This window comes from Poecilia latipinna, unplaced genomic scaffold, assembly GCF_001443285.1.
Source record: "Poecilia latipinna isolate Pla-1442-1.1 unplaced genomic scaffold, P_latipinna-1.0 Scaffold1167, whole genome shotgun sequence".
Lineage (NCBI taxonomy): Eukaryota > Metazoa > Chordata > Actinopteri > Cyprinodontiformes > Poeciliidae > Poecilia > Poecilia latipinna.
In genome coordinates, this window is record NW_015113783.1 from 17,584 (window position 1) to 32,703 (window position 15,120).

The window sequence follows — 15,120 nt, forward strand, 5'->3', positions numbered from 1 at the left end:
TGTACTTAAGTACAGTAACGAAGTACTTGTACTTCGTTACTTCCCACCACTGGTAATCTGTGACAAAACAAAAGTCTGTGTGGGTGGGGGGTTTCTGCTTGCATGTCCTACAAATCCTGGTAGACTACCATTCATTTCACAATATTCCTTTCAAAGATTTTTGAACGATTTATTGACGATTCTTACACATTCAGCCTTACCTAATGCAAACTGAAGTTAGATGAAAATCTACGTCCTTATAGCGATTATTGTTTGGCAAAAATGTCCAAATCTTCATTTTCCTCCTTTCCCACAGTTATTGGAATCAAAGGAAAATGTCCTGTGACTTAATTCAAATTCAAAAATACTTTATTGATCCTAAAGGGAAATCAAATGTTAATAACTGTTAATTAAACAGTTATCACAGATGATGATGACTGTACACAGGAAAGATCTCCTGTTGTCGGTATTACAGCAAATTTGAAGAAGCCTCCAACTGAAGACATTTGTTTTTCTACAACAGTTTCAAGAAAGGGATGGTCAGAGTTGTCCATAATTTTCTTGATTTTATGCATAATTCTTTTTCAGGTTGTTGAGCCTTTCTAGGCCCCTGGTTCTGGTGCTGCTGCCCCAACAGATGACGACAGAAGAGATGATGCTCTCAACAGATTATTGAAGATATACAACATCTTGGTGCAAACTTTGATCAGATGAAAGATCAAATTTGTTAAGCAATGGTTAGGAATTTAAGTCTTAAATCTTCTATGGTTAGTAATTTAAGTGAATCTTCTAAAAATATTTTATTAGAACTGTATGACCAGATATGGGAGGATGGGAAATTACCAAAATGTCGGTAGGAAGTAGCTCATTATTTCTGATAGGGAAATGTGACAGGGAAAATGTGATTGTGGGGAAGAGACAATAGAACTTTGCTTTGTATGAATTATCAGATTCAGAGAAACAAGTTAATTAGGAACCTTAGCAATATGAAAATGAAACTTGACATTGTTGATTTATTGCAAAAGGATTCGGGAAGCAGAGGACATCGAGATATATTTGATTTTTTTTAAAACAGTATAAGTTTTATAATAGGATATTGTTGTTTTTTTATGTCATATGGTTCACACTCCTTACCGGTTGGTGGCGGTAATGCTCACTTAAAAAACCTTTTTACCAACCGGCAATAAATTTCAAGAAGAAGAAACAAAAAAAGAAGAAGAAGCTGGCGCGAAGCTATTGAAGTTTCCATCAGAGACAACAAACTTTACCTGTAATGTGCTTCTTTGTGTTGAACATAGCAGGCGTTAACAGGCCGTCTGAACTGCAGTTTGTCCGGCTGGGGAGACAGAGATGCCTTCACTGAATCTGAGAGGAGTGACAGTAAATTTCCCCTTCACTCCGTACGAGTGTCAGAAAGACTACATGAGCAAAGTGTTACAATGTTTGCAGGAGGTAAGTTCCCATGGAAACACGAAAGCTTTCTAGAAACGTCCACATCCGGTACATCTGCTGTTTAGCTAGCAATAAGTACCGAGCTGTACTTTGAGGAGGAATGAATGGTGAATTTTTGGTTAAAACATGTTAATTTTTCCTTCAGTGGGTAGAGAATCCAGAAATTTTACTCAAGAACAGTGATACTTTATCATACAATTACTCAAGTAAAAGTACAAAGTAGAGCATATCAAAAAAGTTAGTCAATAAATGTGAGTAAATGTAGTTAGTTACTACTCAAGTCTGTACATATGTATATGTATTACAAAGTCAAGGCTGCTGTCAACAGCGTGTATGTACTTTTTTTATTTGTGCAAAAATACCTATTAATATTTATATTAATGCCACAAAAGTCAGAAGCTGATGCTACTAAGCTGTGGCAGCTGACACCAGAAAGTGCCAGTGTAGCTGCCACTGCCCTCCTTGGTATATTAGGAGTTAAGGTGCAATAAAGAAAATAAATTCTGTAAAAGCTGTGTGTCTGGCTTCTTGTTTCCAGAAATCTAATGGGGTTCTGGAGAGTCCTACAGGAACTGGCAAAACTCTGTGTCTGCTGTGTGCCACTCTGGCATGGAGGGAGCACTTCAGGGACTCCATCTCTGCTCGCAGGCTAGCAGACAAGCTGAAAGGACAGGAGTTGTTCCCAAGCACACCTCTGGCTTCCTGGGGCACAGCTGCTACCGATGGGGACAAGCCAAGTATGTTACTTTGTTTTCTCTGTGTCTTCATCACAGAAGACATCCCTGCATGTCTGAACCATAGTTGGTATTTTCTACGGATAGGTACTGACTAGCAGGGGGTTCTTACAGGATGATCATCTTGAGCAAAAACTATCCAAGATTTCATGTTAAGACAGTTTTTTTTTTTGTTATAACATCATCTACAGCATTTATTTATTATACAGACAGATATCTTTGGATGCCAGATTCATTGCAATTGAATGTTATTTCATGCTATGTTTTTATTATCTCTTGTTTTATACTTCCTGTTGTTCACTGTGATTCCATATATTGAGCAGTCCTCTATAACTTGGCAGTGGTAAACTGCCTGCATATGCATTTTCTCAAATACCATTAGAATAATGATCAAATATTGGAATAAAGACTATAATTAATTAATGTTCCAGTTATTATTAGTCAGAGACAGTTATAAACAGGTGATGTTTCAGCCTGGGTTTAAAGAAACTCTTAAGTTTCAGCAGCTTTGCAATTTTCTGGAAGGTTGTTTCCAAATTAGAGGAGCATAAAAATTGGCCCAGAGGAAAACCCAGGATGTGCTGGAGGTTCAGTGTTGGCACAATGGCCCCAGTGGCTGCAGAGAGGGAAGTCTGGACTTCTACAACCTGACCCTGGGTTAAGATGAAGATAATAGTTTGATGGAATTGATCATCCTGTTAGAAACTTGAGAGAGAAGCAGCAACTAAGTTGATACAACTTCATCACTTGACAGTGGTTCTTCTGATCTTTCTGTCCTTCAGCCTACTACACTGATATTCCCAAGATCATCTACGCTTCCAGGACTCACTCACAGCTCGCACAGGTTATCAATGAGTTAAAGAACACTTCATACAGGTAAACAGTCTTATTGATAAGCTTCATACAGTGTCATTGTTTGGGTTTGCATAATGGAGATTATCGTATATAACGAGAGTTCAAAGTAGTGTTTTAAAGATTTTACAGAGGTGAGACAGGTAAACATTTGCTGTATTAACTTGTACAAAATACAAGTTGTTAGTTTTTATTCAGTCAATTGTTTAAGTCTTTGTTGCTGATTGGCATACATTTACACTTGCTAAGAAATTGTGTTTATGTAAGAATACCTTCTCATCATTACACTCCATGTAAATATTACATGGGCCAGATCATCTGCGATGGGCCTCCACCCATGACATTCTGGAGCTAGTAGAAGATAATTTATATTTACTCTCTGATTGATGCTTTGTTCTGTCCCCTTCTTTTTAGTTTACGCTCTTCCTGTTCTAAATGATAACAGTTTCTAGATGTTATTCTTTCTTTAGAAAACTAAGATAAAAGCTGTTAATCAATTTGATGAAGGCATCTCAAGTTTTATTAACATTTTCACATGTATCCTTTTAATTGGCTTAATTGAGGCTCTTTTGGCTTTCCATTCCTTACCCAGTTTGTTATTTATACTACTTCTTACTGTATGTGATACATTTAAATTTGAGCTGACTGCATGGCACAGCAATCATAACCCCACAAACACAAATGGTGCTTTTGAAAAACACACCTATGTGTAATACGCTTCTTTAGGAAACCAGTCAAATAAAAAATAAATAAATATCATTGATTGGAATTTATTGTGACAATAATAAATCAAGTTTATCAGGATAAATGATACAATAAATGGCCATCCGTAATTGCAGGCATCTATGCAGCCAGGAACTCCTGTGTGTACCAAAGTACTCTGGAGTCAAACGGGGAGGCTGTCTGCGTTAAAGTTGGAACTGTCGAGCTGAATTTAGTGTTTCAGGTTAAACTTGGTGAACATCGGCATTATAATTTGGATTTCTCTGTATGTCTGTTGAATTAGGCCAAAGGTGTGTGTGCTGGGCTCAAGAGAGCAGTTGTGTATCAACCAGGAAGTAATGCGTCAGGAGAGCAACCACATCAAGGTAAGCTCGACACCGAAGCGCTTACTGCAACACCTGTTGTCTCAAGTAGATTGAATAATTCTGCTACCACTCCAACTAAACATCAAGCTAATAAATTGGGCCATGCTTGCAGTCTAGTTGGTGGTTTAAAATAGGGATGAACTGATTGCAGTTTTCTGGCTGATCACTGATCTTTGAAAAGCCTGACCTGCTGAGTTCGATTTTCAGCCATACAGATTTTTTTGTTTGAAAAGTTGCTAAATATAACGGCAGAGATTCAAAGTTGGCATGAATCCTTGTACTAAGCCAGTTTATACATATGTGAAGATAATTATTTGAAATCTTCTGTTATCCAGGTTCATATGTGCAGAGGGAAGGTGTCCACCAGGTCATGTCAGTTCTACAACAACGTTGACGGTAATGATCAGTTTTTACCAGGGAAGTGACCTTAACTGAGCAAAAACACGAGGAATGCTGTTGTGCTACTAGGAGTCTACTGTTGGTTATAAATATGTGAAATAATTGCTTTGGGCTATTATTAATGAAGCTAGTAATTCAGATCAAAATTAAATCGGGGCACAACAAGAAAATAGTCAAATATTTCAGTCTCAGTTATCTTACCTGCCTGATAAGGTTTAGGTTTTAAACTAATAGATGAAGGCATAAGTCCAGCACTCACCAATTAGCTCTGAATTAATTAACATTAGTTCAGAGTTATCGACAGATTTGGTACATATTCCAAATACACAGAATGTAAAATACAGAATTTTTTTTATCAGAAAGTTATGCTTTATTAATTTTGACTGAAGTAGAAATAAATAATGTTTTTTGGAGTATTGATTCTTAATCTATCAATTACTATATATATCAAGAATTTAATAATTAGGAGTACCACAAAGGCTTCTTAAATGAACATATTTTGGTGTTTAAACAATCTTTTTTAAGTCCAAAACATCATAAATAACAGCATTAATTGTTTACAAGCATTAGAGGTTTATTAAGTAGATATCCCAAGATATGCAGTGTGTCTTTAAAATAAGATTAGCAGTTGTCTAAATTATGATTCTTCCTTTTTCATTGTCTTCCTTTAGAGAAAAGCACAGACAGAGACTTGGTTAACTCTATCCTTGATGTGGAGGACTTGGTCAAATTTGGCAACAAACAAAGGTAACCCTACTACCTCTGACTGTTTATTTACTTGAACGTTGGCTAAAGCATTGACGTGTGATCTGCTGTATCTCTCCAGGGTTTGTCCGTACTACCTCAGTCGTTCTCTAAAGCAGCAAGCTGATGTCATTTTCATGCCATACAACTATCTGCTGGATCCAAAAGTGAGCTAAGTCATGGATGGACGGTTTTGTCTTCGTCTGTGTTGATTTTCATTTCTCTTTATATAGCCAAACACTTTAAATTAAGAAAAGGAGTCATGATTGCAAAAGAAATGACTCATATCTTCCTAACATGGATGTTCTGACTGATAAAGCTCCTTGTTTTCTAACAGGTGTGCTCCTGAAGAGCCTGTTATGTTCTAATGATTCGTAGGTCACAGGTGTGTCTTAGCAAAACCAAAGTTCTCTGAAAAAGTTGCAATGTTGTCCTTTTCTCCACAGAGCCGCAGGGCTCACAATATTGAGCTGAACGGAGCTGTGGTGATTTTTGACGAAGCTCACAATGTGGTAAGATTGATTCCCTGTACTCTAAAAATATTGATTGTCTACATCGGCGGCATGTCACTTATTGTGTGGCCAAACAAAGAATTTGGCTTTGGTTTCAAACACTCACTGTCCAGACAGTAGAAAGAAAACTATACATGATTTCAAAACATGTTTTACAAATAAAAAAAACTGAAAAGTGCGGTGTGCAAAAGTATTAATCACCCCTGAGTCAATACTTTGTGGAGCCACCTTGTTTTGATGATTTTATATGCCTCAGATGAAGCCTTTCTGTTCTCTGCAGGAGAAGACGTGTGAAGAGTCGACGTCCTTTGACCTGACTCCATACGATATCGCTTCTGCCATCACTGCTGTGGACCGGCTGCTGGTGGAGCAGGCTAGAGAAGTCAGCCAAAGAGACTCTGTTACAGAAGACCACAATGTAGAGTCCCTCAGTTCAGGTTAAGTTTCTTGAATAGCTAATTCAATCATTGACTCCTAAAAAGCAAGTAAATTGACCCTTTTCCTTGTAATGCAGTGCTTTTAAAGTCTTGAAGTCATAAATTGGAGTAATTTGCATTGAGAATTTATGAGGACATAAACTGCAGATTTGTACCACTAAAAAAAAGTAACTTTGTTTCATCTCCGTATTTTTTCAGGTTTAAAAATAGATATAAGTACAATTGCTAAAATCAAACGTAAGTATAATTTATGAGCAACACTTTTCTGGTAGTATCTCTCTGATTGTATTTGAAGACCAGGAGATGTTCTGTCTGCTTTGACAGAAATACTGCTGGATTTGGAAACTGCCATTGATTCATATGAAGTTCCAAGTGACAGAGGCATCACAAAACCAGGAATGTAGGTGATTTTAACAGTTTGTGAAATTATTTTGAAAAAAAAAATCCAAATCTTTTGCACATACATACATTTTTATTTTTCAATACAAAAAATAACATTTTCAACCCTTTGTTTTACAAGTTTACAAAACTCAAGTCACAGCTACGCATTCTAGTTTACAAGTACAAAATATACATGAGTGGAATTTGTGCCCACATTCCTGCAGCTTACGGTCAGAGCAGAGAGTTACCCTTAAATATCCATTATTACGGTTTCTTGAATAAGCTAGGATAGTTCTGTGGCCTATGCAAAACAGTGTTAATTACATTTAATACACAAAATCATTCTTAGATATTGAGATTTCACCCAATCAGTTCTGCTTGTTTTGAGCTCATTGAGGAACGTGTTGTAGCGTTAACTCAGTGTTTATATCGGCACCTCAGACACGTGAAAATGGCTGCCAGCAGACACACAGTGGTACAACCCGTTCACCTTTGACTCCGAAGCAGAAGAAGTGGAGCCTCCTGAACAACCTTCAAACTATAACCACTGAAGGATTAAACACCCCGGATCTGAAACGCATTTATGTTGTTATTAATTCAAACTCAGGATTCTGCTCCTGCTTCAGGCCAGTGTGCCATGATGTGAAGCAGAGCAGCTGACATCAGCACCGTAATTCAGCAGAAAGACCCTTTTTTTTGGTTTGTTTTTGTTTTTTAATGTGAAAACATGGCAGACACTAGAACATTATCAAATTCTAAATGTAGACTATCACTTTCAGTCCCGACACTAAATGATGCCTTACCCACAATACATCATTCCTCATTAAAAGTTTGCATTCTTGTTTGTTTGTGCAGCCAACCGTGCAGCATCCTATGACCATTTTTAAAGTGAAATCAACTAAATAAAAATGACATTAGGCCACCAGATGTCTGTTTTTTGACAGACTACACGGGAGCTCATAGGTTGTTTTGGCATCTGTCATGGCGGAGGGGTACAGTTCTGAAGAGTGCCAGAACGATTTATAGGACACAGGTGTGTCTTAATAAAGACACAGGGTCAATTACCGAAAAAAGACTGTTCATTTTTTTGGTTTTGTTTTTTGCTCTTGCACTGTTTTCTCCATATCATAGACAGATCTGACATGTCCCCTTCTTTCTGTATCAGCTTCATCTACGAGCTGCTGGAGAGAGCCCATCTGACCTACAAGACCAAGACAGAGATCCACGACGCTTTGGAGCAGATCATTGGAAGCTTGACTGGACGTCAGTATGACGGCATCTCTTCATATTGCTGCTTTGTCTATTATACATTTTCTACTCCTTTTCATAGGCTTTAATGGAATAATTGTGTTACAATAATGTTATGCATGTGCAGATTTTTTTCTCTAACCAGTCGTTTACATGATGTTTTTCACCAGTGCCAGGAATTTTCCTCAGTACGGCTGGACTGCAGAAACTGGTTGATATGATACAGGTGAGCCACAGGACGAAGTTTGAGGAAAACGCTTCAGGTAGCTGTCGAGATGTCCAGACAAATATGTGGAAATGTAGGAATTTACCTGACTTAGCTATTTTGACTTGGAGGATCCAATGTGTGTTAAGGACTCAGAAAAAATTGTGATTATGGAATTTCCATCTTTAGGATGTAGTTTGTGTTTCTACATTTAATCCAGTCACATCAGTGGAATTAAAACCGTTTGTTGGATGAAAACTAGTAGCTCTTGTAAGAGGATGTCAGGAAACTCTTTTTTTATGCAGAGAAAAATCAAACTTCCTACAAAGTCAGACTTTTTTTTATATACCAGAAGGTTCACTCAGTCCACTGTCAGAAAGTCCTTGATTCTGTGTAGCATTTGATTGACATGTTGTTTTTTGAAGGTCTGTGCTTCTTCCTTACCAGATTGATGATATTTCTGAATTTCACTTATGAAATTGTTGTATTAAACTCAAAAGAGAAGATTTTGAGTTTAAATCTTCTGTTATTTTACAGTAAAATCGTAAGATATCTGAGGTCACATTTAGCCACATATGCTGGTAAAATTAGCTTTAGATGGCTAAAGCAAAATCAGCTTTAGCCATCTAAAGCTAATTTATTCTTCCCGAGTCTGTTGCAGTGGAACAGTGAGTTGTTCTTGTGTTCTGGTCTGTTAGTTGGTGTTCTGTGGGGAACCATCGGATAAGGACAAACAGAAGCAGATGGAGTTCAACTCAGCCCATTTTAAGGTCTGTTCAGTTAATAATAATAACAATAATAATAATAGATTGTTTTTATAGTGCCCTTTATATCAAATTGAGATCTCAAAGAGTGCATTCACACGCTGATGATGAGAAGCTACTGGATTGTAGCTACAGCTGCCCTGGGCAGTCTGGCAGAAGCGAAGCTGCCATTTTGCTCTATCCGCCCTTCTGACCACCAGCAGCAGGCAAAGGTGGTCGATGTTTGTGGCAAGGACACAAACAGTGAGTGGGAGCATGGGTCGAACCAGCTAACCACCGATTTCAGGGAGAACTCCTACCGCTGTCACCCCCTTTTTTTTTGTTCCAGCAAAAAAAAAAACAATAATATTTTTATCTACTGCCTCCTGATCCTGCTTGCACACTAACATACGGTGTGACGGTCTGCTTGGTTCAGGTTCACATCCATCTTGACAACAGCTACCAGAAAAAGAAACAGACCCCTGATTTGTGGTCCGCTCCTTCTACATCTTCAAAGAAACAAGGTATGAATCTCTGGTAAAATGGTTATTTATTTAAAACAATTAGATTTAACTCATGGTTTTTATTCTGTAAAGTTGCATCCGTAGAGTAAAAAAGGATGCTGGAATATACATTTTCCAAACTGTGGTAGGTTCTTCAGCATCTGGTTTCTGTATTTGTTTTATTAATAATTAGAAAATGGTTCTGGGTGCAGAACCTCTTTATAAAATCAGCAGTACAATATACAAATGGAGGACAAATGAAATGTAGGACCAAAACACATCACCTCTGGTAGATGAAGAGCACGTGACCTATTTTTCAGGTGCATAAATATAAACTGATTACCAGATTTTCATCTAAAGTCTAATGGTTAGCATTTCTCTATAATTAACAGCCATCTTATAGATGGCTGTTAATTATAGAGACAGCCATCTCTATAATCTTATAGATGGCTGTTAATTTCCTATGCAAATGACTGGAAATGAAGAAGGAAGCTGCCAAAGAACAACCCGAGAACCACTGATGAAGATCATTTTAAATGATTACAAAAAACATATGTTGTCACTGAAGGCTAATTTTCTTCAGATTGCTATTATTCTGATCTGTGAGTAAATTGATCAGTCGGTTCTCTCTCATGGCAGACAGAGGAGCTCACTCCTCCAACGGTGAGCTCATCCGACTGTTGAATGAGTTAAATGTTTGATCTGCTTCTGTGTGTGTGTGTTGTAGGCAACGTCCTGAGCTACTGGTGCTTCTCCCCTGGCTTCAGCATGCAGGACCTGGTGAATCAAGAGGTTCGCTGTGTTATTCTGACCAGTGGCACCCTCTCACCCCTGACCTCTTTCACCTCTGAGATGAGGATGTAAGGCTCCTCTAATCAGTTTATAATAAGAAATGACAAGGACAAAACAGAGATTGTTTTAGGCCTGGTTGATATTTGGCCCATGCCTGGACACATTAACTAAATCATTCACTTTTTGTTTTCTTAGCTGATTAGAGATCTGATGTTTTTTTGTTTTTTTTAAATTTAATAATTAATTGAATTAACTCTTATTCTGACCTTCTGTATTTGAACAGCTTGTGATGGATTGTGTTGTCAGTATTTTGAACCCGTGTCTTGCTCTGATTCGGTTCTTTTATTTGTTCCAGAAAATTTCCGGTGCTTCTTGAAAATGGCCATGTGATCGAGCGAGACCAGATCTTTGTGAGCGTTATTGATCGAGGTCCAGATGGAGTTCACCTGAGTTCAGCATTCGATCGAAGGTAAATGTTCTCAGCATGAGGAGAATCGTGGCGTCGGTCTTTCTCAGTTTTTCCTCAGATGTTAAATTGTTTTGCACGAAGCCTTCCAAACATCAGCTAAATGAAGGACTTCTTCTAATCTAGATTCATTAAAAATAGAAATGCTTCAGTCAGAAGCTGTGGTTAGAACATAGACATTAGACTGTCACTGTGTGAGTGACTGTCTCTCGTTATTTTATTTTTTATTTTATTTTGTTGGTGTACTTTTTTATTTTTTGTTTTGCGTCATCTTTGATCAATAATTGGATGTGAGTCACTTTTTCTAGTTTGAAAATAACTGCTCTGTCTTGTCAAGTAAATGAACTTTTGGGCCAGTCATGTTTTTGTTGGGTTTTTTTTGTTAGTTTTTAGTCACTGGATCTTCTACGACCCTGCTTTCCATAAAGTTAAAATGAAAGACAGTACATTGCTAATAATAGAAAAATGTTATGTTGTATTCAACATTTACCATTTTAAAGAAATATAAACATTGCCAATCTGCATCAGCTGCTTGTGCTGCATGTTGAACACACACAGGGACAAAATAACATAAAATACAAAAACTAGAGAATTATACAGACAATCTCCATTTAAGTTGGTACACTATATGAACTCACAAAAATATAGATACAAAGTTCTACATCCAAAAATCTGTGTATTCATTAATATGTAAATGTATTGTTTGACAGCTGTGATGGCACCTGTGCAGCAGCTGTGTTGATGTGTTTTTTCTTTGCTAGGTTTAATCCTGATAACATGACTTCTTTAGGAAACACTGTAGGTAAGATCCAGCTTCTTTATTGTTTTTTTTTTTACTTTTTCATTCTTTTCCCTATTGCTGGAAATAAAGACGCAATCAACACTCTTTAGCCACAATACAATCAGCCCTATATCGACGTGTAAAAGGACCTTTTCAGAGCAAACAAAAAAATAAACAGCTGTCTCCAGTTTTAGTTGTTTTCTAACTGCTGCTGTTGGTAGATGAACACTCAATTGGATTTAAATCAGTTGTGATAGTTGATATTATCCAATCACAAGCTGTCGGGTTTTGGAAATAATGAACATTTTCTGTTCCCATATTATTTCATTTCTGAAGCTCCTTCTGGTTTCTTGTTGTTGTCTTTGTTTTCTCCTCAGCCAACCTTAGCCGGGTGGTTCCTCATGGCCTCTTGGTGTTTTTTCCTTCCTTCCCTTTGATGGAGAAAACTCTGGAGTTTTGGAGGGTGAGTCCAAAATCTCCAGGATACCTTTTCAGAAGACATCTATGCAGTTCAAGGAAACTTTTTTCTTTCCCCCTCATCTTGTTTTCTTGTCTTATTTTCTAATGATTTAAAGTTTTGATTTGCTGGACAGAATTTTTACATTTCTGAAAGTAAAGAGCAATACACACTGGGCGCATCAGCCATGTATCAGAGTATATGTTGCTACTGTTTTCTATCAACCAACCCACACCAGGATCATCTGATCAGCAGTCAGTGCTGTAAGGACCCAGCGTTGCTTTTCAAATAGGTTCTAGTCAGAAACAGCAGCTCTGTTTTCTGCTAAGCCTGGTGGTTGGGTGCTAGGGCAGTCATTCATTAAGGGGCCCGTCGTGTTTTTCAGTTAAAAGATGTTTAAAGTTGACAGGAAATTTGAAAATATCACTTGATAATTACACCATGTTCAAGCATAAGGGTGCCCATATGTGCACTTGGCACCAGGACACACTAGGTCGCAGTTCGATGATCGATTTTGTCATTGGATCTGCGGCCATATGTCTTGGACACTCGGGTGAAGAGAGGTGCGGAGCTGTCCACTGACCACTACCTGGTGGTGAGTTGGCTCCGGTGGTGGGGGAGGAAGCCAGTTAGACCTGGCAGGCCCAAACGTGCAGTGAGGGTCTGCTGGGAACGTCTGGCGGTGTTCCCTGTGAGACGGAGCTTCAACTCCCATCTCCGGCAGAACTTTGAACACGTTCCGGGGGATGTGGGGGATATTGAGTCTGAGTGGACCATGTTCCGTACCTCCATTGCTGAGGCGGCTTATCGGAGTTGCGGCCGCAAGGTTGTTGGTGTCTGTCGCGGCAGCAACCCTCGAACCCGCGACTCGACCCCGGATAAGCGGCAGAAAATGGATGGATGGACTTGATAATTATGTGTTATTGAAAGATTGGAGGATTAATACCTAAACACCAACAATAAGTCTTAAAAACTGCAAACATTTTAAAAATACTTAAGGAAATAAGCAATGCTAAGCCTGGCAGGGGCACAAGTGAAGCCTGGTGGCCCGCCAGGCTTGTAAAACACTGGGGGAAATCCTGAACCCCCTTCACTGATGTTCATCGTGATGCAGCCTGTGTGTGTAAAGGTGCCATGTTGCTGCTCGTCTTAAAGCTTTTACTCGGTGTTACGTGTCAAAGCATTTTGCTGAGTTTGGTTTTTCCCTCCAGGCCAACGGACACACGGATCGCATCGAGAACATGAAGCCCATGTTTGTTGAACCCAAAGGGAAGGGAACCTTTAATGAGGTGAGCTGGGTTTTCATTAAATGGAACTGGAAGACACACAGAGGAATGAAGAAGAAAATGGGGCAAAAATCAGGAATTATTTCTTCTTACAGAATAAATTACCTTTTTAAATAACAAAATTAAATATATATTTAGCACATTATCTTGATTGTTGTTTTTTGCCAAATCAAATTTTTGTCAAAGTGCGTCCAACTTCTTTGCATGTTTTTTTGTGGGTTTCTTGGTTTTTCAATAATTAATGTTAAGAACCTCCATATTCAGGGTCTCTGGGATCGTAGTAGTTGGATTGGATTTCTTTGCTGACCTGAGCCTGATTGTGTGTTTAAAGGTTATGGATGGGTATTACAACAAAGTGAATGACCCAGCGTCAAATGGAGGAAGCTTCTTTGCCGTCTGTCGTGGGAAGGTAAGCTCATATAGCAGCGCAAAGTCTTCGTCCTGCTTTTCCTCTGAAGCTTCATGGATGATGGAAGAAATATGCAGCTGATTGTTGTCTCGGTACACCAGACCCTGGTGGTGTGTTGAGAATGATCCTTACAGCTCTCTGTGTTTTGATGATGCATCACGGTTTCTGTTAAATGTTTTAGTTTTAAGAGTTCTGAACTTTTCTGAAGCGAAATAAGTGAATGGAAGAAGCTGAAAGTCTCACTTCTCTACATGTTACTTTTGTAGATGTGTGATTCAGTTGAAATCAGGAAGAACTTGTAAATTTATGTTCACAAAATGTTTAATCTTTGCCATCTTAGTTGTGGGAAGTATTCCTGAGAAATCCATGTTGAAGGTTTTATTGACCAGAAGCAGCTGATGGGTCCTGGAAGCCCAAGCGGCTCGAGTGGTTTCTGTGAGAGGCCATGGAGAAATGGAAGTAGGCAGAAATATTCCTGACTTCTGCAGGGATTTCACTGCTCCTCAACCAACCGTTTAGCAAAAAACTCTTTAATAAACTCCCCAAGTTTAACCTGCAAGTAGACAGGATAATCACTGTGTGAATGACTGACTGTCTCACAGCAGCTCCGTTCCTGTTGTTCTCATTCTAGGCTAGTGAAGGTTTGGATTTTGCAGACACCTTCGGCCGGGGCGTCATCATCACCGGCCTGCCGTTTCCTCCTAAGTTTGACCCTCGGGTCGTCCTGAAGATGCAGTTTTTGGACGAAATGAGCAGAAAAAAATCTCCAGGAATGAGGGTGAGCTTAGACTGGTAGCTGAGCCCCAGGGAGGCCAGCATGATGATGTTCAGTGGTGACATGATGCCTCTTCCTGTCAGTACCTGTCAGGTCAGGAGTGGTACAAACAGCAGGCCTTCAGAGCAGTGAACCAGGCCATCGGGAGAGTTATCCGCCACAAGGAGGACTACGGAGCCATCTTTCTCTGTGATCAAAGGTACATGTCCTGGTTTTTATCCTGGTGATATAAAAAGAGATTTATAAATTAAATGTATTACTATTAGTAGTAGTAGTAGTAGTATTATAATTAGTTACTAGTTCATCGTAGTTTTAAGTTCCTTGGGTATAATTAGGCAACTGGTGATTAGAACAGAGTTTAATCAACAGCTGAATGTTTAATGATGTCAGAAAGTGGTTCTACTATTATTAATCCATAATCAGATGTCATAATTATTTATTTATCATGATTTTTATTTATCAAGTTTTCTTGCACTGTTCTTCAAGCCTCTGTTAAGTTTTTTTTTTTTTATTCTAAATACTTTGGAATGACATTGGAAATTAATTTACATTCAAACATACAAGGTTATTTTAAAATTTATTTAATATCGGTTCATCCAGGGAGTTTGGGAGCAACACATTTTTGGGGCAAAAATGTTTAGTATTTGACTTAGTGAAGAAACAAGACCGGTCGCTAAGAGAGTTGCAGACTTCTGTTTTTGTTTGGATTCTTTCTCATTCAGGAGTTGCATTTATGAACAATTATTTCTCAGGTTCTGGATGCTGTGCAGCTGGAAGGATTTTTGAAAAATTTTGAACAGTGATGTGATGTGATGGGGGTTGTTTACAAATGGGAGCAGCTGATTATTTAGCATCTCAAAAGCTCAATAATAATACA

General features: G+C 38.4%; 1 protein-coding gene across 1 annotated transcript in view; it reads left to right on the forward strand.

Annotated features, from left to right (window-relative positions):
• The first annotated feature begins 1,169 nt into the window (after positions 1 to 1,169).
• rtel1 (regulator of telomere elongation helicase 1) overlaps positions 1,170 to 15,120 on the forward strand; it is a 25,202-nt gene continuing 11,251 nt past the window's right edge. Inside the window, exons 1-23 of the mRNA XM_015053209.1 lie at positions 1,170 to 1,431; positions 1,970 to 2,168; positions 2,948 to 3,041; positions 4,024 to 4,105; positions 4,441 to 4,501; positions 5,176 to 5,251; positions 5,331 to 5,415; positions 5,695 to 5,760; positions 6,041 to 6,197; positions 6,396 to 6,434; positions 6,522 to 6,597; positions 7,744 to 7,841; positions 7,997 to 8,052; positions 8,730 to 8,801; positions 9,211 to 9,298; positions 10,005 to 10,137; positions 10,425 to 10,538; positions 11,297 to 11,337; positions 11,694 to 11,779; positions 12,985 to 13,062; positions 13,391 to 13,468; positions 14,100 to 14,246; positions 14,327 to 14,442. Of these exons, the coding sequence (XP_014908695.1) occupies positions 1,330 to 1,431; positions 1,970 to 2,168; positions 2,948 to 3,041; positions 4,024 to 4,105; positions 4,441 to 4,501; positions 5,176 to 5,251; positions 5,331 to 5,415; positions 5,695 to 5,760; positions 6,041 to 6,197; positions 6,396 to 6,434; positions 6,522 to 6,597; positions 7,744 to 7,841; positions 7,997 to 8,052; positions 8,730 to 8,801; positions 9,211 to 9,298; positions 10,005 to 10,137; positions 10,425 to 10,538; positions 11,297 to 11,337; positions 11,694 to 11,779; positions 12,985 to 13,062; positions 13,391 to 13,468; positions 14,100 to 14,246; positions 14,327 to 14,442 (2,144 nt within the window). The 5' untranslated portion in view covers positions 1,170 to 1,329. The remainder of the gene's footprint in view (positions 1,432 to 1,969; positions 2,169 to 2,947; positions 3,042 to 4,023; positions 4,106 to 4,440; positions 4,502 to 5,175; positions 5,252 to 5,330; positions 5,416 to 5,694; positions 5,761 to 6,040; positions 6,198 to 6,395; positions 6,435 to 6,521; positions 6,598 to 7,743; positions 7,842 to 7,996; positions 8,053 to 8,729; positions 8,802 to 9,210; positions 9,299 to 10,004; positions 10,138 to 10,424; positions 10,539 to 11,296; positions 11,338 to 11,693; positions 11,780 to 12,984; positions 13,063 to 13,390; positions 13,469 to 14,099; positions 14,247 to 14,326; positions 14,443 to 15,120) is intronic.